The following is a 23,852-nucleotide window of genomic DNA, read 5'->3' on the forward strand; positions in this document are numbered from 1 at the left end:
TCTTGCACTCTCAGCTAAATTCTTCCCAGACCCAGTCCTCCCGTTTATCGCTCCACCCACGAGGCTCCCACCTTTTTTCCTTATAAAGGGCGTTTGCCGAAACGTTAGTTTTTTCTGCAACTCGGATGCTGCCTGACCTGCTGTGCTCCTTCAGCACCACTCTATTCTTGATTCTGATTTCCAGCACCTGCAGGACGCACTTCCGTCCATCTGATTACCCTGTCCATTGATCTCGAATCGGCCGTTGCTGAAGTTCCAGCATCATTTCCCTGCTCTTATATTCCCACCTGCCGTCAAGAACAGAAAGTATCTCCAACCCATCGAGATCACATGATACCTTGTCCAATCACCTTCAAACATTCGTGAATGTCTACTCCAATTTCTCTTTTATTACTTTAAACCACTCAGTATTCACACTTTACTCATTGTGCGTCCTCAAATTCATTATCACCCACTTCACTGGATTGAATTCCTTTCAGCACATTTTCTTGCCAATTGTTTCCAATCTCCCTGCAGTCTATGGCTTTCTTCCTCATGGTTAACGACATGACTAATTGTTACCTGATTTACAAACAGCTAAATGATGGCCACGACAAACAATTAAAAATCGTTTACCTATATGAGTAAACAATAGAACTCATAGAAGCCATGGTTCATAAGCTTGCAGAGGACAGCAGAATTGGAGACTGTAAAGAAGGTGATCTAAGATTCCAGAAGGATCTTAATCCATTGCGTCTTTGGGTTGAAAAATGTCACATGAAGTTCAATCTGGATAAATAGAAGGTATTGCATTTTGCTACATCAAATAAGAGTAGGGCTTATACAATTAATGATCGGGCGTCGCATCGTGCTATGGAACACACAGGCCAGGAATGCAAGTACATAATTAATTTTAGTTTGCTTCATATATAGACAGAATGGTTAAAAAATGTCATCTCGCCTTCGTTGCGCAGTCCTTTGAGCGTAGGGGTTGGTACGTTATTTTGAAGTAGAATAGGACATTGGGTGATGCGTCTTCTGGAAAACTGTGTCCAGTTCTTGCCGCCCAGTAAAAGCAAGGAAATTATTCAGCTGGGGTAGGTTTAGAACAGGGATACCTGTGTATGGCTAGTGGGGAAGGTTTGAGTTATAACGAAAGGTTGGATCGGCTGAGAATATTTTCACTCGAGCACTGGAGTTTGAAAGGCGACGTGATAGAAATGTATAAATTATTGAGAGTTCGGCTAGAGTTAACTTTAACTGTCTTTTCTCCAAGGAGGGGGGCCCTCAGTACGAGAGGGCAAATGTTTAAAGTGAAAAGAGGGATTTACAATTAGACAAGAGAGGCTTTTTTTTAACAGAGGATGGTTTATGTGTGCAATTCACTTCCTGAGGCAGTGATGAATGAAAGTACATTTGCAATATTTACAGGCTATTTGGATCGATAAATGAATTGGAAAGTATCAGTGGGATTAACAAAAGCTATTCATTCATGCCTAGTACATCATTTATTGCCCAGAGGGAAGATCAGAGTCAAGCACGATATTATGGATCTGGAGTCACAAACCAGCCAGACACAGACGACAAGCAACATGAATTCGACTGGGACAACACTACCATTGTAGGGGGCAGTGTAATTTTTAAACGGTTAGCTGCCTTTTAGTCTTTTCTACCTCATAGTAAACACAAGCATGTAGGGGGTAGACGGTGAGCTGCCTTTTAGTCTTTTCTACCTTATAGTAAACACAAGCAGACACTCGAAACTGTTGCCGGACCTCCCCCACGTTTATATGAATGAAACAGTTGTAACAGCTTTCCTCGATAGTTGAGAGGCCGCCCTTAACCACAGTTGTACAACATCATCCATATAAGGGAAGAATGGGAAGCTCAAACACTGATTGGCCAAGGGAATAACAAAATAATCCCAGGCACCAGAACCCAAATAAGGAAAACAGTGGGGAATCCGAGCACTCGTTGGTCAAGGCAGCAGTAGTAGACCCAGCCCACATATACATGTATATAATGTGTGGAAATTACTATGCTTGTGTGTGTGTACCTTTGGGAACAACACCCGACTTTGCAAAGTTGAATGAAAAAGTTTTGGACAGACTCCTCCGTGTCTTTGTTCCTGGGAAGGGAAATAAAAAGTGCCGTAGATGGGGCTGGACAGCCACTTATCTCGCACAATTGGGGGCTCCTCCGGGATGAAAGAATTATTGCCGGGGGGGGGCAGTCTCTTCGGCTCACGGATCAAGCCTGATTACAACAAAGACGCGTCTAGTATATATTTATACTTCTCACTGATCGGCTTGGTCCGTTGGCCGTCGGCCAAGAGAGGATGTGACCCGGCTCATTTAAAAATAATTTTGAATCCTGGAAAAGGAACACACGGACGAGTGCTGGGACGACCGGTTAGTGACTATACACGGGGGTACACACATTTAAAAAGGCCAGACAACTCCGTGCACGGATCAAGGTAAGAGATTCTTTTGTTCTTCCTTGTTGGCCGCGTGGTTTTGACGGTCATCTGTGAAAACGCTTTGGGCGTTTAAGACCAGGACCGAAGATAAACCACGGGAAATCGTGGTTTTGACGGTCATCTGTGAAAACGCTTTGGGCGTTTAAGACCAGGACTGAAGATAAACCACGGGAAATTGTGGTTTTGACGGTCATCTGTGAAAACGCTTTGGGCGTTTAAGACCAGGACCGAAGATAGACCATGGGAAATCAGACTTCTAGATTTACTAAGGAAAAGTCAGGGACGACTGCAAATGGGAAAGAAATACCCCCCGATAGTCCATTAGGTCTGAAGTTAAGTCTATGGACGGACAGTAGTAGAACGAAGGACTTAAAGAAAGAGACCATGATAAAATATTGTTGTTTTATATGACCAAAGAACCTATCCGCGCCCCCTCGGTAGTTTGGCCCGAGTATGGGTCTGATGAAGACTGGGTGTGTCAAATCCTAAATGTATATGTTAACAGAAAACAACCGTTTGACCCAGAGGAGAGCAAATACGCCGCCGCCTGGTTGGCGGGCGACGGCGAGAGTCCCACGCGTCTCTATCCTCTGATTCCCCAAACAGACCCGAGGAAGCCCCAGAAGTCTTGGGACATCCTCACTGACGGTTTGCCACGGTCTTCCCCGCCCCCGTATATACCACCCGCGCACGACCAGGCGTCCAGCGCGGACCTCCCTCCTGCGACGGATAATTCCGAGTCCCAGCAGGCTACGACCAGTGAGGAAGGGACTGCTGGGGGGGGCACAGGAGGGGGCACAGAACTCACCCCAGGCACTAGGAAATCAGTCCGATTCGAGATGCGGAGAGGTCGAGAAGAGGGATTGAGAGCTGGGAGGAGTGACAATATGGAACAGCTGAACCCCTTACGAGAGGTGCCGTTTGGGAACGAACGGACCGGGTTCGTAGTACAACCTTTAAATTCTGGGGATATCCGGCAACTCCGTAATGAACTACCCCGTCTACTGGACGACCCCATCAGTGTGGGAATACAACTGGACCAATTTCTGGGGCCCAGTATATACACATGGGCTGAACTGCAGGCCATGATGAGAATACTATTTAATTACGATGAAATTGTTATGATCCGGAATAGTGCAATGGCCATTTGGGATAGGGAGCATCAGGACGGCCCTCAGCGTGGAGAGCAGAAGTACCCCTTAGAGGACCCCCGGTGGGATCATAACGATGCGGGGGGACGGGCCAATATGACAGACCTCAGAAGCCTTATAATCAGGGGGATCCAAACCTGCGTGCCCAAACAGCGGAATTTAGCAAAAGCATTTGAAGTTGGACAGAAAAAGGATGAATCCCCGAGTGAGTTTTTAGACCGTTTGCGGGAGTCCATGCGAAAGTATTCAGGTTTAGACCCCGATGGGGAAATAGGCAAGAGCATGCTTAAGGTGCACTTTGTGACGAAGTCATGGCCTGACATTCAGAAGAAATTACAGAAAGTGGAGGTTTGGGCTGAAAAGGATGTTGCAGAATTATTACGGGAAGCACAGAAGGTGTACGTTCAGAGGGATGTAATAAGGGAGATTATGGGGTGGAGAGAGGAACGCCGAAGAAAAGTTGGAGAGGGAGAGAAGCGAGACGGGGCAGAAGTGAGAGAGGAGGATCTTATGGAATTGAGCGCCCTCAGAAGGCCGGATGTTACCATTGCGGGAAACTGGGACACTTCAAAAGGGATTGTCCCGAGTTTAAAAGGGAAAGAGAAATGATGTATGAAATGGAGTGTGAACAAATGGATTAGGGAAGTCAGGGGAGGATTGAAACACGGGCCTACCAAGAACCCCTGGTAAATTTACGGGTGGGCCCATTTAGACAAGATGTTACCTTCTTAGTTGACACAGGCGCTGGCAGGTCCTCAATTCCCCTCCATCCGAGGGGGGTTGGCTTCCAAGCTAAAACATTAAACATTTTAGGTGTTAAGGGTGGGGTTTTTTTTAAATGCGAAAATATTCGAACCACAACCCTTGCGGCTGGAGGAGGAGGAGATCCAGGTGGAACTCCTTCACCTCCCCCATCTTCCCTATGGGTTGTTGGGACGGGATTTGATAGTCCGTTTCGGATTGCGAATAGAAGTGGGAGAAGAGGAAGAATTAGCCGTTACCATGTCATACCTTAGTGAGTCCCGATTGACAGAGATAGACCCTAGGGTTTGGGTCGCCAAAGGGAACCAGGGAGGACTCGCAATTCGACCTGTGGAGGTAAAATTAAAGCCCCAGAGCCCCGACGTCAGAGTGCGCCAATACCCCATCTCTTGGGAAGGGAGACAGGGCCTGAAGACAGTTATGGAAGACCGAATAAAAGATGGATTGGTAGAGCCCTGTATGTCACGATACAATTCCCTCATCCTGCCGGTCCGGAAGTCGGATGGGAGCTACCGAATGGTCCAAGACCTAAGGGAAGTAAATAAAATTGTCCAAGTACGGCACCCTGTGGTACCAAACCCATACACTATTCTGGGGCGAATCCCCCCGGACCACGGCTGGTTTAGTGTTATAGACTTAAAGGATGCCTTCTGGGCGTGTCCCCTGGACAAGGACAGTCGGGATCTTTTTGCTTTTGAATGGGAGGATCCTGATACTGGCAGAAAACAACAGCACAGGTGGACCGTACTCCCCCAAGGATTCACTGAGTCCCCGACTCTGTTCGGGCAGATTCTGGAACAATTATTGGAGGGACTAACCTTGTCCCCGGCCCTTAAGCTTATACAATACGTGGACGATCTCCTTTTATCCGGACCGGCGGAGGAGGACGTCCTACTTGGGACTAATGCCCTGTTAAATTACCTAGCTGAGAAGGGGTTAAGAGTGAGTCAGAAGAAGCTCCAATATGTCGAGAAAGAGGTTAAGTACCTAGGACACTTGATAAGCCAGGGACAGAAACGAATAAGTCCGGAAAGAGTGCGGGCAATAATCGAACTAGGCCTCCCAACGACCAAGAGGGAGTTGCGGAAGTTCTTGGGACTCTTAGGCTATTGTCGGTTATGGATAGACGACTATGCCCCCCTTACTAAAGACTTGTACCTAAAACTCATTGAGGAGGCACCCAACAGAATAAAATGGGAGGAGGAGGAGAAAAAGTTAATTGAAATCCTAAAAGGAAAATTGATGGCCGCACCTGTTTTAAGCTTGCCGGATTTTAGTAAGACATTTCGCCTCTTTGTGAACTCCAGAAAGGGAACCGCTCTTGGAGTATTGACCCAGGACTGGGGGGGGGGGGGGGGGGGTAAAAGGAAGCCCGTGGCTTTCCTGTCAAACATTCTGGATCCAGTCTCCCGAGGGTGGCCGGAGTGTGTCCAAGCGGTGGCAGCCACGGCAAAGCTGGTAGAGGAAAGCAGGAAGTTGACTTTCGGGGCCCCCTTGACAGTCACTACTCCCCACCAGGTTAGAACTATCCTGAAACAGAAGGCCGGGAGGTGGCTGACTGACTCGAGAATTCTGAAATATGAAGCCATATTGTTAGACCGAGAAGACCTCCGAATAGAAGTCGGGGGCTGCCAGAACCCGGCGGACTTTCTTTGGAAAGGGGAAGGGGAGGAGGAACTGGAACACTGCTGTTCAGACATAATAGAGTACCAGAGTAAAGTGAGGGAAGATCTGAGGGATACCCCCTTACATGAAGGAAGGCGGTGGTACATTGATGGGTCCTCTCGAGTGATAGATGGGAAGAGACACAACGGTTATGCAGTCATTAGTGAGACTGGTTGGGAATTAGTGGAAAGTGGACGGCTACCGAATGCCTGGTCCGCACAAACGTGCGAATTGTACGCCTTGCACCGGGCTCTGAGGAATTTAAAGGGAATAGCCGGGACAATCTACACTGACTCTAAGTATGCCTTTGGGGTCGTACACACCTTTGGGAAGATCTGGAAAGAAAGGGGAATGATAAATAGTAGAGGAAAGGAGTTGGTCCACGAGGAACTAGTAGCCATGATCTTGGAGGATTTGTTGCTGCCACAAGAGATTGCTGTAGTACATGTGAAAGGACACCAGAAAGATGATAAAATAGAGACCCTGGGGAATCAATTGGCAGATGAACAGGCAAAATTGGCTGGGATGGGGAAGGAAGTAATAAACTGCCTGGTAAGGATTCCACAGATATCCGAAATTACCGAAGTGCCCACGTTTACTGACAAAGAAGAAACTCTTCTTGCGTCTCTGGCGGGTACAAAGGATAGGGAAGGCAAGTGGACCTTACCCGATGGCCGCCAGCTACTAAATCGACCGTTGACGCGGGACATTATTGCCCGTTTACACCAAGGGGGTCACTGGGGCGCCCAGGCACTGTGCGATGCCTTCCTGCGCCGATATGCTCACCCTGGTCTGTACACGGTAGCCAAGCAGGTCACAGGAGATTGCATAACATGTCGAAAGATTAACAAAAGGGGGCTGCGGCAGCATGCAAGACAAGGGGGTAGGAGTCCGGCCCAAAGGCCGTTTGAGTATATCCAGGTAGATTACACTGAGCTCCCCCCCATAGGTCGCCTGAAGTATCTATTAGTAGTGGTAGATCACCTGACAGGATGGGTGGAAGCTTTCCCCACTACCACGGCAACGGCAACTCAGGTTAGCAAGATTCTATTCGAGCAAATCATCCCACGATTTGGGCTACCCCGCGCTATTGACTCTGACCAGGGGAGCCACTTCACCTTGACCGTCCTCCAGAATGTAGTGCAAGCAATGGGGATTGACTGGGATTTGCACACCCCCTGGCATCCCTCCTCCTCGGGCAAGGTCGAAAGAATGAACCAGACCATCAAAAAGCAGCTAACCAAGCTCACTAGTGAAATCGGCCTGCCTTGGACCAAATGCCTACCCCTTGCCCTGTTGCAAATTCGCACCCAGCCAAGGCGGGATTTGGGCGTCTCCCCTTTCGAAATGTTATTTGGCCTCCCGTTCCATGGGCCGAAGGGGGAACCTCCTGTATTTGAGTCTCGGGATATGTTTGTGCAAAAATATGTGGTGGCTCTGGGGTCTGCTCTATCTCGTTTACGCCAACAGGGACTTTTGGCACAGACGCCGCCCCTCGAGTTTGCGGTGCACACCGTCAAGCCGGGTCAGTGGGTCCTGATTAAAAGCTGGAAGGAACGTACCCTCGAACCAACTTGGGACGGTCCCTTCCTGGTACTTTTGACGACCGAAACGGCTGTCCGTACGGCCGAAAAGGGCTGGACACATTACACTCGAGTCAAGGGACCAGTGCCACAACCGACGGAGGACGAACGAACCTCTCTGACAAAGGCATCTAAGGAATAGAGACCCTGAGAACGAACTAATCGGACTTTTGCGAGTCTAAAGGAACTGTGCCCTTGGGCTACGGGTGTCGCGAAAAAAAAAATGCGGTCAATCGTATTGTTAAATTGCTATGCCATTATCCTTGGGCTGGGTCATAGTGTGCGTGTTACCCAATTTGGCCTCTGGAAAAAACAAGCAGAGGACCGTCAGTGGTTCACCATCTCCGTGCTTGCCAACCAATCAACACAGACATTTAGCTTAGACCTATGTGAGTTGGTGCCCTGTAGGACTAAAAGTCAACTGAATCAAACTAAGCGGAACCTAGAGAGAGAAAGGGGATTCCAGGGTCAGACGTTAGTATTACAATTGCATGGTAGGGAAGGCCTAAATAGGCCTCCAGCCCCCGGGGTCCAGGCTATGGTGTCAGTTGTCCGTGATCCCATCACCCCTGGATGAGATTGTGGGCAGAATCAGTGCAATCCGCTCTATCTGACCATAAAGAACTTGGAAAAGAACGAGGTGAGCCTTAATAGAACAATACTGGGTATTAGAGTTGGGGGCCAGGCAGGATGGGGGGGGGATGCAGCTGTGCTGCACATATATCACGGTCATTGAAGCTGAGTCTGGGGCCTCATCCACCACTGATAAGCAGGAAAAGATCAGAATAATTGAGACGACGGATTTGGAAAAGACCTTTGAAATAGAAACGGGATACGGGGAGGCGAATGCCTGGATGGAATGGGTCAAATATACTGTGAGGAGCATGAAAAAGAGTGATTGCTACGCATGCACGAGTGCCCGCCCTAACCCTCAGGTGGTCCCATTCCCGTTGGGATGGGAGAAACACCCACGAGCCATGGACTGCATGATAAGGCTGTACCAGGACCGAGTGGCCTGGAACGACCCCACTTGTCGACCCTTGAGTTTGAAGTTTCCCCCCTGTCAGGTCTGAGGGGGCGCCCCGCCCGCCATCATTCTCAGGGGTAACGGGTACGCACCAGGCCTGCGTCTCTCGGACGGGACTACAGTGGGACGACGATGTGGGGACATTAGACAAGTGCAGCGGCTCAATTCGGCTGGTCAATGAAACTACCGGGGGTGGGAATTACTCCCACATTCATGTGCCTAGGGCAGACCTCTGGTGGTACTGTGGTGGGAGGGTTCTGCGACCGACCCTGCCCCAAAAATGGACGGGCACTTGTGCAATCATTCAATTGGCCATCCCATTCACCCTGGTATTCGAAAAACAAGAGCAACCCCGTTCTAGTGGAAGAACTGAGAGAGCTTTGGAGACCTCTTTCGATGATAACATATATTTAGATGCCATAGGGGTCCCCAGGGGTGTTCCTGACGAATACAAGGCTAGGAACCAGATAGCGGCAGGTTTTCAGTCGTCACTGTTCTGGTGGGTGACCATCAATAAGAATGTGGATTGGATTAATTATATTTACTACAATCAGCAGAGGTTCATTAATTATACCCGGGATGCAGTGAATGGAATAGCAGAACAACTGGACGCCACTAGTAGGATGGCGTGGGAAAATAGGTTGGCCTTAGACATGATGTTGGCAGAGAAGGGGGGTGTTTGTGTCATGATAGGCACTCAGTGCTGCACTTTCATCCCCAACAACACAGCCCCTGATGGGTCCATCACCCGCGCCTTGGATGGACTCACCACATTGGCGGACGAACTGGCCGAAAACTCGGGCATCGACTCTGGCCTCACGGACTGGTTGGAAGCTTGGTTCGGTAAATGGACGGGGGGTGGTCGTTCCCTTTCTTGTCTCATGTATAGTGGTGGCAGGGGTACTCACTGCCCTTGGGTGTGGCGTTATTCCCTGTGTCCGGGGATTAACTCAACGACTGATCGAAACCGCCCTTACTAAGAAGGATGTTCCCTATGGGCAGGTTGAACGAATAAATCTCTAGATGGAACAACGTGAATCCCTCTTGGGCGGGGGTAGTATTAGAGACGGGCAGTTTGATGAACAACCTTGGGAGTTATTAAATGCCCTGGGGAAGAAACTTACGGTTGAAAAATTACAGGCCGTAAGAAAAGACACGGGGGATTTGTAGGGGGTAGTGTAATTTTTAAACGGTTAGCTGCCTTTTAGTCTTTACTACCTCATAGTAAACACAAGCATGTAGGGGGTAGACGGTGAGCTGCCTTTTAGTCTTTTCTACCTTATAGTAAACACAAGCAGACACTCGAAACTGTTGCCGGACCTCCCCCACGTTTATATGAATGAAACAGTTGTAACAGCTTTCCTCGATAGTTGAGAGGCCGCCCTTAACCACAGTTGTACAACATCATCCATATAAGGGAAGAATGGGAAGCTCAAACACTGATTGGCCAAGGGAATAACAAAATAATCCCAGGCACCAGAACCCAAATAAGGAAAACAGTGGGGAATCCGAGCACTCGTTGGTCAAGGCAGCAGTAGTAGACCCAGCCCACATATACATGTATATAATGTGTGGAGATTACTATGCTTGTGTGTGTGTACCTTTGGGAACAACACCCGACTTTGCAAAGTTGAATGAAAAAGTTTTGGACAGACTCCTCCGTGTCTTTGTTCCTGGGAAGGGAAATAAAAAGTGCCGTAGATGGGGCTGGACAGCCACTTATCTCGCACACCATTATAGGGCAAGCCAAACAGAGAACAGCCAGGGAATTCCTAGAGGCATGGCACTCATCCACAGACTCTATCAACAAACACATCGACCTGGACCCAATATACCGGCCACTACAGCGGACAGCTCGAACTGACAACCGGAAGCAGCTGAGACAGGCCACTACAAATGCCGGAGGAAGCAGCACAGAAGCGCTTCACAGGAGGTTCCCAAGCACTGAGGATGTCACCTAGACAGGGGACGAAACGTTTGCAAGACAAATTCCCAGGTCGGCGAACGAAACCACAACAACGAGCACCCGAGCTACAAATCTTCTCCCAAACTTTGAGTTTCATTCCCTATCAGGCATTAGTGAATCAGATCTACAACAACTGATTCAACATTATCATTAGACTCCAGGAATTTATTTAAATAAAATTCCAGCATCTGCCTTGCCAGGGTTTGAACCCGTGTCCACAGAATTATATCTGGACATTCATATTAACAATGCAGTAATAATATCACAAGGCCATTGTTAACCCTCAGCAGTTGCAAGAGCCATCAGATGCGACTCGCCTAGTTTGGCATTATGTTCAGTATGAGCTGGGAGAACAGAAAGGCCTGTTTTCATGCTGTGTGAGTCTATGACTTTGACGCTATGAAACTGGCAGCTGGTTGGGATTAACAGCAGCATTGACAGTTTAATTGATCTCCTTCTGGGATATGTAATCTTGTTGGTTACTGTGGTTCTTCTGCTCAATGAGCCCTTCCCACACACGGGACTGTTGAATAGCCTGTCCCCAGTTTGACTGAGTAGTTGAGATTCCACTTCAGCAGGTAATTGAATCCGGCATTGCGCTGGTTTCTCTGTGATATCGTTGTCTTTGTATCTACCCAGGATGAACGATTGGTTCAAATCATGTCCATGCAGACGCAAGTACCGTTGTCCATGTTGTGAATGTGTTTTTATTCTTCCTGATATATCCACAGGGTGTGGATGTCGCTGGACAGGACAGCATTTGGTGTTCTTCCTGATTCGCTGCTGCCTCTCTGCACAAAAGATATGGATTCGATCCCAGTCTCGTGTGACTGTGTTCAGTTTGCACATTCTCTCTTTGCTTGTGTGAGTTTCCTCCCACAGTCTGTAGGTGTGGAGGTTACTGGGATCAGCCATGGGAAATGAAGGGACTGAATAGGTATGGAGTGTGGGTCTGATAGGATGTGCTTCAGAGGGATAGTGTCCCACACGGTCGTCATTCTCGGATTAAGGGTCAGCTATTTGGTTCAGGTACTGGAGACACAAGTAGGCAGGATTGGGTAAAGATGGTAGCATCCCCTGTATAAGTGACATGCGTGAATGGGATTGCAAGAAATTAAAGTCATGTTCTCTGTTCCTGAGATCAGGCTTCCATTCCAGGTTTTATTCATCAAACTTTAACATTACCAGTTCCGTGTGTGAGTCCCCAGGGATGAGTAGTTTATTATATAACCACAACACCACCTTCTCCTGGTTGCAGTATTTATTGGGAACAAGAAGCTGATTCTGAGCTGATGAGAACAAAAGCAGATGCCATTGTCAAAACCAATGATCCAAATGGGAAAATGAAATTTCGAACCTTGCCATCCCAAAGTTAAAGTCTCCACACTCTTTGGATGCGCCAATCGGCTGTCTCAGCAACATGTGTTGTTTATGGTCATAATATTATAAATGGGGGCAAGTATTCCCTTCCGCCCCGCTTTTGAGCAGGAGCTGTCCCAACCTCGGAAATACATGCGCCTCTCTCCTGTCATTCCATCCCAGTTTCCAATTGGATCTTCGTGCATGCTTCATACAGTTTCTCTGATTCCGGTTCTGGAACTAGGATTATGTGTGATTTCATGCAGCAATTGGTCCTGCCTTGTGTGGGGAAAGTGATGAAGTAGCCGATGTTCAAATATAATTATATTGAAGCATACGTTTCAACAATATTCTGCAATCTCCCAAGAGTTTGGAGAGTTTCATTAATCCCATTCTCCTGTACGCTCATTCATGGAAACTCCACAGTCTCTGGGGACGCTAAAGTTAAAGATTCGGTTCATTCTGCTTTCCCACATGCCTGTCGCTATGTCCTGATATTGTACATTCTTCCTGACATTTCCTCTGCTACCATACAGGTTGCAGTTTGCAAGCGTGCTATGTGGAATGCTGTAACCGTTTAGTAGTTCGAATTTTATGTTGCGATTGCAGCGACCTCGGCTAGAATCCACATCATGGCAGTCAGTTCTCTCAAAGTTTTACTTTTGGTGAAACACGGTCAGAAATTAATCGTTTTTACAAGATAATATTCTCCGAGGTGATGATCGGTTTTCCATAGAATTTTGTTCTCTGATATTTCTGCGTTTCATGTATCATGATTTTAAGCCAAAAGTTCTCGAAGATGTCTCTCCCTCGCACTCTCCCTAACTCTCTTTTCCGTCTCGCGTCCCATTTGACTGAGGCATTGCAAAATCTCACATACACTTTCACGTTGATCCCATCCAGTCTGTGCCGTTGCACTCACTGTTGCCCCAATCTCTTCATTGGCACCTTCAAATCATTCGATCCGTTGGGATAGCTTGGCTGTGACATCAATTCTCTTTTAGCAGCTTTTACTGACATGGACAAGAGATTATTGGAGTGTGAGGCTCAATAAAAGGGCATAAGGAATAATTTGGGAAAAGAGACTCTATTGGAAAAGATCCCCCGTGAGGGCTTTCTGCGATAGCCTAGTGGTATTATCGCTGGATTGTTAACACATCAAAGCCAGGTAATATTCTGGGGAGAAGGGTTGGATTCTCACCACGCCACGACGATGATAGTTTGTGAATGCAATAAATGCCTAGAATTAAGAATATGTTGTATGAAAAACCCATGTGTTTCACTGACGTCCTTGAGGGAAGGAAACTACCGTCCTTATCTGGTCTGGCGTCCACGTGACTCCAAACCGGAAGACAATAAATGCGGCAGCGCCACCCCCGATGCTGTTACAGAATAGAAATATGTTCATTCGGCTCATTGCTAGAATTGTCCAGGGATGAGTCGCACTGGGAGAGTTGCAGGAGAGATTCACTCGGATAGTGTCGTAACTGAAATTGTGCATTGAAAAATACCTTGATTGTTTGCTAAGTCTCCGATCTGTTAGAATGACCATGTGAGCTTCACGTCTTTCATATGTAAAGTGCAAAGCTTTTTTATTTTAAAGTTTCATTCTCAGGTGATGTTTAACAACTGGTGTCTGCCCCCCTGTGCTGCTGTCTGTTCCATAATATTTAGACTGATTCTAATTTATAAAAATGAGTTACCAGAGACTTACATGGATTCATGCAGTTTTGAGCAAAGTACAATGTAACTCTGCAAGTACAAATTCACCCCACAGACGTGTGTGTGTGTGTGCGCGCGCGCACTAGTGTCGGAGGGTCTCTGTTTGTAGATAGGGCAATAGGATCACCTGTACTGTGACATGAACCCAATGACCATGGGTACCAGTCTGCGGGGGCACTTTTAGCTGCTGCCTGTTCCGAAGACCGCCTTGGAGGGTTGTCACCCGAAGATCCGAGTTCGAATGTCCTGGATCACTGAAGTGTTCTCTAACTGGGAAGGGGAACACCTGTCGGTTGATTGATGTGCAGCGTCCGTTCCATTGTTGTAGCCTCTGCTCAGCTTCACCAATGTACCATGTCTTAAGGCATTCTTGCCTGCAGCGTGTTGGTTTTTGTTTAGATGAGCATCAGTCTAAACATTATGGCATGGACGCAGCACACAGGGACGAGCACCTTCAACATATTATCTGTGCTGACACTAATTGGTAAAGCCCACCTGAGAATGTAACTGTCAAAAGAAAGTTTTTCGATTTACATAAGAAAGAAATGAACCTAACATAGTCATTCTAACAAATGGAAGACTTAACAAGCAATCAAGGTATTTTTCCAATGTATAATTTCAGTGACATTACACTGTAACCTTTCGCTATAAATTCTGTACCTTACCACTGTGTACTCCACAGCCACCTGATGAAGGAGCAGCTCTCCAAATGCTATTGCTTCCATTAAACCTGTTGGACTATGACCTGGTGTTGTGCGATTTTTAACTTTGTATTAGAATGCGGATCTCACAATTAAAATAGAGATGAAGAAGCATTTATTCTCTCAGACAGTTCTGGATCAGTGGACTTTCTTGTAGCAGACGGCGGTTGAGGAAATGTCATTAGGTGTAATGAGGCTGAGATCGGCAGATCTTCAAACAGCAAAGACATCAAGCGTTATGGCAAAAGGCAAGAAAGTGCAGTTCAAGGTTATCAGATCAGATGTGAAACCATTCAATAGTGGAACAGACTTGGTGGTCTGAACGGTGAGTATTTGTTCCTAAACTTGTTGGCCTTAATATGAAGCTGCAAAACAGACCTGAGTAAAACGTGCCAAATTTAAAAAAAGCCTGGTCCCCCGGAGCACTGAACCGAGGTGAAATGTACAAAGAACAGCACACAAAGGATAGACAATATTGGGTAATTGATCCGAAGTGATCAGTATACCAAGGTAAACAGGAAAACCGATATTCATTATCTACATTGAACCTGGCTCCACGAGGCATGTAGTTAACTTTCACAAACCACTATTCCCCTTCCGTTTTCCTGACGACCCCTCCGTTCTTGTTTTAAACTGATTGAACGTCAGGCAATTGCCAATGACATTGCTGATTTGGAACTGCAGCATATAGAACATAGAACATCAGAATGCAGTACAGGCCCTTCGGCCATCGATGTTGCGCAGCCCTGTCATACTAATCTAAAGCCCATCCCATTACACTATTCCATGTACGTCCATATGCCTCTCCAATGACGACTTAAATGCACTTAATCTTGGCGAATCGACCACCGTTACAGGCAAAGCATTCCATGTCCTAACTACTCTCTGAGTAAAGAAACTACCTCTGACATCTGTCTTATACCTTTCTCCCCTCACTTTAAAGTTGTGACCCTCGTGTTTGCCGTCCCCAAACTTGGAAAGAAACTCTCCCTGTCCACCCTATCTAAACCTCTGATTATCTTGTATGTCTCTATTAAGTCACCTCTCAGTCTTCTCTCCAACGAGGACAGCCTCAAGGCCCTCAGTCTTCCCTCATAATACATTCCTTCCATACCAGGCAACAGGCTAGAAAATCCCTTCTGCACTCTTTCCAAAGCGTCAACATCCTTCTTATAATGCGGGACCAGAACTGTTGACAATACTTCAAATGTGGCCGTACCAGATCTTTGTACAACTGCAGCATAACCTTCTGATTCCAGAACTCAATCCCTCTATTAATAAAGGCCAAAACACTGTTTTCCTTCTTAACAACCCTGTCAATCTAGGTGGCAACTTTCAGGGATGTGTGTACATTGACACCGAGATCTCTCTGCTCATGTGCACTCCCAAGAATCTTACCATTAGCCCAGTACTTTGCATTCCAATTACTCTGTCCAAAGTGTGTCACCTCACACTTGTCCACATTAAACTCAATTTGCCACCTCTCAGCCCAGCTCTGCATCCTATCTATGTCTCTCTGCAACCTACTACATCCTTCGTCACTATCCACAACTCCACCGACCATAGTGTTGCCCGCAAATTTACTAACCCACCCTTATAAGCCCTCATCCAGGTCATTTATAAAAATGACGAATAGCCCTGGACCCAACATCGACCCTTGCGGAATGCCGCTAGTAACTGGACACCAAGATTAACATGTTGCATCAACTACAACACTCTGTTTTCTTTGAGCGAGCCAATTACTGATTCAAACTGCTATGTCTCCCACAATCCCATTCCTCCACATTTTGTATAATAGCCTACTGTGGGAATCTTATCGAACACCTTGCTGAAATCCATATACAGAACATCAACCTGCTTACTCTCATCGACCTGTTTGGTCACTTTGTCAAAAAAACTCATAAGATTCGTTAGGCACGACCTTTACAAAACCATGCTGACTGTCCCTGACCAGGTTATTCTTTTCTAGATGATTATAAATCCTATCTCTTATAATCTTTTCCAACGCTTTACCAACAACTGAAGTGAGACTCACTGGTCTGTAATTACCAGGGTTGTCTCTAAAACCCTTCTTGAACAAGGGAACCACATTTGCAATCCTCCAGTCCTCAGGCACTATTCCTGTAGATAATGATGATTTCTAGATCAATGGCACAGGCTCGGCAATCTCTTCCTTTGCTTCCCAGAGGATTCTAGGATAGATCCCATCTGGCCCAGAGGACTTGTCAATTTTTACACTCTACAGTATTTCTAATACCTCTTCCCTGTGAACCTCAATTTCTTCGAGTCTAGATGCAAGTATCTCTGTATCTTCCTCGCCAACATTTTCATTTTATATAGTGAACACTGTCGAAAAATATTTATTTAGTGTTTCCCATGTCTCCTCTGACTCCACACACAACTTTCCACTATTATTCTTGATTGGCCCTAATATAACTCCCGTCATTCTTTTATTCCTGACATACCTGTGGAAAGCCTTAGGGTTAACCCTGATCCTATCCGCCAACAACTTCTAATGTATCCTCCTGGCTCTCATGTCTCCTCCTGGCTCTTCTGAGCTCTCTTATTAGGTCATGCAGGGAAACGATTCCTTCTGCTGCACAACATCATTCTGCTTCGAAATATCAGGCAGTATTTCATATTGATTACTGTAAACGTTAACCTTTAACAAGCCATGACAGTGAAATCACTGAATCCTCATCACTATACTACCAGGGAAGATTTCTGTTAAAATCACCCTGGACACCATGAGATTCGCCATTCTATTCTCCCATCCTTCTGTGCGTGATCCCCTCGGCCCTATTCCGGTGTTGTTGTTTGGTTTACAATACTGAGGATATCCAATCATCTTTGTATTTCAGTTTCTAACGAATGAGACCTTCTCTCTGAGCTGGCAATGTGCTTGCTCAGTGGTGATAAAACTGTCCTTGTAAATTAGAAAAGTGCTTGAAATAGGCGATTCCTGTTTTTCATTCCAAGAACTTGAGGCAAACCGTTTGGCAGGACAGGAAATAGCGGGCGTGAGCAGTGATCAAGTTTGGCAGCAAGAACGAGGTGAGGCAGTATAAACTACAGAGTAATGGGGAAACAATGGGCAAAGAACACTGGGACGGGAGGGGCTGAATGCTTCCTTTCTTTGCTGTAACCAGACATTAGTGTTGAACTCTGAAACGGGACAACATCAGACCAGTCGGTGAAATCTTACTTTCTCCTTGTTTTCTCCCGAGGCCTGTGTCACACTTGGGGAAATGTGTCTGCGTGCTTCAGTCTATGGGTAAAAATGGGGTTCAGTTCCCATCTCAATCTTTAATCCCACTTATTGCGTTTTACGAGATTAAAACGTACCAGAGAAATTAGTATTCAGGTGAAACGTCAGAGTTCACAAGGTTACAGACCAAGTGCTGGGAAATGAGATGAAGGGACCCATTTCTGTGCTGTAAACACTCGATAATTCAATCGTTTTTGAGGGGAAACATATCTGCAGTGACATAATTCCAAAAACTGAGTTATGAAGAAACGGTGCAACAACTTCTGCCCTCATCCCTGGTGGTCTAGTGGTTAGTATTCAGCGCTTTAACTGAGTGCCCTGGGTTTCATTACCGTTCAGGAAATCAGGAGTTCTTGTTCCTGATGCAGAGAGCGCAGCTCTACCAGGAATCTGTTACATGCCTTAGATCAGTCAATACCCCAGCTCATCAAAGAAGGGAAAAGTGCCTTCCCTCTCTCTGCATAGTCAGACAGTTAATCCTTCATTCTCCTCTGATTCCACTTTCCAAAGAATTTCAAAATAATGTCAAAACTGAGTCTCAGCTATTTCTTTTGTGTGCTTTTCATCCATCGGTGCTGCAGCGACTAAGTGCTTTGGTTTCTGAAAACGAAACGTACCCATGAGCAATGTATTGGGCTATTCCAGGATTGCCTTCTCTGACAGCGCTGGGACATGACTGATGTTGTCTATGATATGGAAGTGCCAGTGTTTGAGTTGAGTAGACAAAGTTAAAAATTACACAATATCAGGGCAGAGTCCAGCAGGTTTATTTGGAAGCACTAGCTTTAGGAGAGCCGCTCCTTCATCAAGTGGGTGTTTTTCTGCAGAAACTTGGTGTGTGTGTCAATATGCGTGATCTTTTGGAAGATCATCTGGACTTTAACCGATCCGTTCGTGGTTTTGACGGTACCCATGACTTGGAGGTGTTGGTGTTGGACTGGGGTGGATACATTTAATAATCACACAAAGCCATTTTAGATTCCAACAGTTGACAAACACCTGATGACGAAGCAGTGCATGGAACACTGGTGCTTCCAAATAACTCTGTTCGATACAATCTGGTGCTGTTTGATTTTTACTCTGATAGCTCTTGGTAATGTTTAACTGATCGAAGACAGTGAAAGAACTTTCTTTCGTGGAGATGAAAATTTCAAATATTATCCACAACAGCATAACAAAAGTGATTAGGTTGGATTTGTGATGAATCTCCACAATGCGCTTGTGCAAAGTAAAAGACGAACTTACAACTGCCTGATCCGGAGCCAGCTCTTCGAATGGTTGCACCAATGGCCAGATGCACAGCCGAGAATTTACACGCTGCAGAGCTCTGGTGTTAACAAGGACATGAGCAATAACAGTAACAGTCACAAGGTGAACAAAGAACAAAGATAATCACCATCATGATTCACTTTAATTTGGCCGCAAAACAACGAGCATTCACAATCTGATCAGCCAATCAATGAGGTCACTGCTGATCTTGGAAATTGCAACTGACTTTTCTGCGTTTTCACCATAATTTGAGGTAAACTCCAGCCTAATCATAACATCGCATATTCCCATTAATTTTTATATTTAGATATCGTTAATGACCTGTCAGAATTTGCAGGAAATGAGTGAAAACGTCCTTCCGATGACGTAATCCAGCGCAGAGTCGGCCAGAAATGAAAAGACAAAAACTGGAAGCATCACTCCCATTTCTCTCTGTACCAATGCGTTTTCCTGAGTTGAATATTTGCAGGACTTGTCTTTACTATCTAAAGAATTAATTATTTTCCCGGGAAAGATTCTTCATAAATCAATTAACATATGAGGTGTCGAAACATATTTTACTTTAGATTAAAATAGTTGAATATCCTTTCCCCCAGCCTAATATCCCAATGCTCCCTCCTCTTCCATGTAAATACAAGCTTCTCCAGGTGATGTTGGAGCTCCCAACCTGACGTTACAATGTTCCTTGCTGCTCCATGTCAATAGAAGCTGCTTTACTTGAAGTTGGAGCTCCCAGTTTGATGTCCCAATGCTCACTGTTCCATGTCATTACCAGTGGTGCAGTTGAGTTTAGACCTACCACTCTGATGTCCCAATGCTCCCAGCTGTTACATGTCACTAAAAGCTGGTCCTTGTGTGGTTGGAGCTCCCAGTCTGATGTCCCAATGCTCCTTGCTCCATGTTAGTAGAAGTGGTGCAGCTCAGGCTAGACCTACCACTCTGATGTCCCAATGCTCCCAGCTGCTATATGTCATTAAACGCTGATCCTTGTGAGGTTGGAGCTCCCAGTCTGAAGCAGTCCAGTTGAGGTTGGATGTATCACTCTGATGTCCCAATGTTCCCTCCTCCATATCAATAGAAGCAGTCCAGTTGAGGTTGGATGTATCACTCTGATGTCCCAATGCTCCCTGCTGCTACATGTCATTAAAAGCTGCTCCAGTTGAGAGTGGAACTCCCAGACGGATCTCGCAAAGCTCCTTGCTCCATGTCAACTGAAGCTGCTCCAAATGAGGTTAGATCTTGCATTCGGATGTTCCAATGCTCCCTGCTGCTCCATGTCAACTGAAGCTGCTCCAAGAGTAGTTGGAACTCCCAGACTGATGTCACAATGCTCTCTGGTCCACGTCAAAAGACGCTGCTCCAAATGAAGTGGGAGCTCCCATCCCTGGCACCTCACATACTTCTATACCATCATAGAAATACTGCACACTGAACATCCCCACCACTGGACCAATGGTGGAATAACCACATCATGAGAACCGAATATTATTTTTAGTCACCACCGAATCATTATTTCCAAAAGTCATTCTTTCTTAAACCTTATTTCGCATGTGCATACTGCAGTCCATCCGAAGTAAGATAATGGTGCTAATTGATGTTTGCTTAATAAAAATTACATCCTATTTTTCATGTTGAGTAACTGCGAGTTAACAAGGACAATGTTTGTATTCAAAACACATTTTTATTCCAGGTGAGAGTATGTAGTTTGCATTATTTAAAATGAACTTGTTCACTGCGTAAAATGATCAAAAAGATCTCAATTTCAAAACAACATTGGTAACGTTGTCATCCATCTTGAAATGTGGTGTCTTCTTCTTTCAACCAGACGGGTATTATATCAAAAAGTCTATTACTGATATGCGTATAGACACTTTAAATCGCAAGGATTGTGATGGTTTGTAACTCAGGTTGAGGTTTAAGGTGTAGGTTTGCTCGCTGAGCTGTAGGTATGATATCCAGACGTTTCATTACCTGGCTAGGTAACACCATGAGTGGCGACCTCCATGTGAAGGGAAGCTGTTGTCTCTTGCTTTCTATTTATATCTTTCTCCTGGATGGGGTTCCTGCGGTTTGTGGTGATGTCATTTCCGGTTTGTTTTCTGCGGGGTTGATAGATGGCATGTAGATCTATGTGCTTGTTTATGGCGTTGTGGTTGGAGTGCCAGGCCTTTGGGAATTTTCTGGCATGTCTTGGCTTTGACTGTCCCAGGATCAAGGTGTTTCCCAAGTCGAATCGGACTACCAAGAATCCATAAACCAGGAGGCCCCCCTCAGACCCATAGTCTCATTACCCGGAACACCAACTTACAGACGGGCCAAAGGACTACACGCAAGACTGAATGCCTCATAGAAGAGTCACAGCACTCCATCCACTCCACCCAGGAGTTCCGAAAAATCATCAAAAACACCAAAATAGAGGAAGAAGAAGCAACGATCTCATTCGACATAACAGCACTGTTCACCTTCATCAACATCGACCTGGCAAAGGAAACATTTACCACACTTTTAGAAGAGACCATCACAGACGCACCAACAACCATCAATCACATTACCAACGAAAACATAATGAAGCTCGTGGACCTGTACCTCACCACCGACTTCACTTTCAACAACATATCTACAAACAATCCAACAGCACACCCATGAGATCTCCGGTATCAGGATTCATAGCAGAGGCGGTTATGCAAAGACTAGAACAAACACCCTTACCAACAATCAAACCAAAAATCTGGGTCCGCTACGTAGATGACACCTTTGTAATCACAAAACAAAACAAGATAGAAGAGACATTTGACATCATCAACAACACCTTCACAGGCATAAAGCTCACCAAGGAGGAAGAAACCGACAACAAACTCGCATTCCTGAACGTCACAGTAGAAAGAAAGGACAACGGAGAACTACAAACCTATGTATACAGAAAACCAACAAACACTGACCAAATACTTAACTACACCAGCAACCATCCCAACACACACAAACGAAGCTGTATCAGAACACTATTCCAACGAGCCACCACACACTGCAGCACAGACGAACTTCGGAAAACAGAGGAGAACCACCAATTCAACGTATTCGAGAAGAACAGATACTCAAAAATACAGTTCGCAGATTCCTCAAGAACAAACCACGACAAGCAGACCAAACACAGCCAGAAACCCTAACCACCTTACCATACATCAAAGAAGTTTCAGAAATGACAGCCAGACTATTCAGACCACTCGGAATCCTAGTATTACACAAACCGACCAACACTCTCAAACAAAAGCTAACTTAAAAGACACAGTTCAACCTATGGACAAAACCAACGTCATCTACAAAGTTCCATGCAATGACTGCCACCAACACTATGTAAGACAAACAGGAAGAAAGTTAGCCACCAGGATATACGAACACCAGCTAGCCACAAAAAGACACGACCTTCTCTCCTTCGTAGCCCTACATACGGATTAGAAATACCACTATTTCGACTAGGACAACACATCTATCCTGGAACAGGCTAAGCAAAGATATGCCAGAGAATTCCTAGAGGCCTGGCACTTCAACCACAATGCCATAAACAAACACTTAGATCTAGATACCATCTATCAACCCCTAAGAAAACGAACAGGAAATGACATCACCACAAACCCCAGGAACCCCATCGAGGAGAAAAATATAAATAGAAAGCAGGAGACAACAGCTTTGCTTCAATTGGAGGTCGCCACTGATGATGATGTTACCTAGCCAAGTAATGAAACGTCTGGATATCAAAGTTACAGCTCAGTGAGCAACCCTACACCCTACATTTTAAATCATTTTTCATGTTTATGTTGCATGAATCTGCGGTTATTGATCCACAGTTTAGTTTCACTCCCTAAAGGTAACATGCTGATTTCTCCAGTTGTTCATAGTTCAATGTGATGCATCCAGTGTGTGCATAACGAGAAGGAGCTTACTTCCCACATCTTGTGTTTATCTGTGCCTTCTGTCCAGCATTCATCAATGGCGAGAGCAAGGGGCGAGGGCGAGACCAATGTGTAAGTCTCTCCGTGCCCAGGCACGGCACCCACAGCGGCAATTCTCCACTGTGCATTTACACCCAGTTCTCAGTGCCCCTAAACCCACACCCTGCCCCTTTGAAATATCTCCATTATTTTGTGGTGTTTCGCTGTGCTCTTCTCACCAGGATGAATTACTTCTACTCAACTTGTTCCAGATTTCATCTGAGAAAATATTCATTAAGAATCCCTTTGCATAAACATGCACTTCGCAGCTCTCGTTATTTGATTTTCCTGGATATCTTTCTTACGAAAAAACGTTCACAGCAGCTTGAAATGAAAAAGGAAAACGCGTTTCTTTTCATTATCCAGAGCAAACTACATTTCAATGCAGTTTAGTCAAACGGCACAAACTATTCCTTGAGATTTTGCAATAGCGACAAAGCATATAAACTGACCATTGGAGTTCCAGTTTCAATGCGACAGCTGAAAACCGCACCATTGAAAGCCGTTGATGACAGCGACGAGAGTGGGATTCGAACCCACGCGTGCAGAGCACAATGGATTAGCAGTCCATCGCCTTAACCACTCGGCCACCTCGTCACAGATACTCGGAAGGCTATGACCTTATGCATAATTGAATTTCGTAAATTATGCAGAGCAGCAGATATTTCTCCCTGGTGTTGGTGAAATGAGAAACAACACAGTCCGGTTCCAAGACTATGGTCTGACCCCTGGGTTGTGGGGCAAGTGCACTCCCACTGTCACACTGTGCACACATTGATCTGAACAAAAATGAGGAAATGACTATGTAACAAGGTCAGTTGAATTCTGTGAAATTTGAAGTCAACGGAATGAAGAACCCGAGACAGCAGGAGGTGTTCTTTCAATAAAGAGTTGGATAGAGCTCTTAAGGATAGTGGATTCAAGGGTTATGGGAA

General features: G+C 45.8%; 1 protein-coding gene and 1 non-coding gene across 2 annotated transcripts; one reads left to right on the top strand and one right to left on the bottom strand.

Annotated features, from left to right (window-relative positions):
* The first annotated feature begins 2,042 nt into the window (after window positions 1-2,042).
* On the top strand, window positions 2,043-7,842 carry LOC140494046 (uncharacterized). Its single transcript, XM_072592965.1, has 2 exons — window positions 2,043-3,814; window positions 6,986-7,842. The coding sequence occupies exons 1-2, from the start codon at window positions 2,866-2,868 to the stop codon at window positions 7,759-7,761; spliced, it is 1,725 nt and encodes a 574-aa protein (XP_072449066.1). The 5' UTR covers window positions 2,043-2,865; the 3' UTR covers window positions 7,762-7,842.
* Window positions 7,843-23,432: 15,590 nt separating this feature from the next.
* trnas-gcu (transfer RNA serine (anticodon GCU)) lies at window positions 23,433-23,514 on the bottom strand. Its single transcript has one exon. It is a non-coding gene; the product is annotated as a tRNA-Ser (tRNA).
* Window positions 23,515-23,852: the final 338 nt, after the last annotated feature.

This window comes from Chiloscyllium punctatum, chromosome 23, assembly GCF_047496795.1.
Source record: "Chiloscyllium punctatum isolate Juve2018m chromosome 23, sChiPun1.3, whole genome shotgun sequence".
NCBI classification, from domain to species: domain Eukaryota; kingdom Metazoa; phylum Chordata; class Chondrichthyes; order Orectolobiformes; family Hemiscylliidae; genus Chiloscyllium; species Chiloscyllium punctatum.

Coding starts and splice junctions, on each gene's coding strand:
- LOC140494046 (XM_072592965.1), top strand. CDS start 2,866: ATGACCAAAGAACCTATCCGCGCCCCCTCGGTAGTTTGGCCCGAGTAT. Junction 3,815..6,985: donor GAAAAAGGATGAATCCCCGA/GTGAGTTTTTAG, acceptor TCCCCCCCATAG/GTCGCCTGAAGTATCTATTA.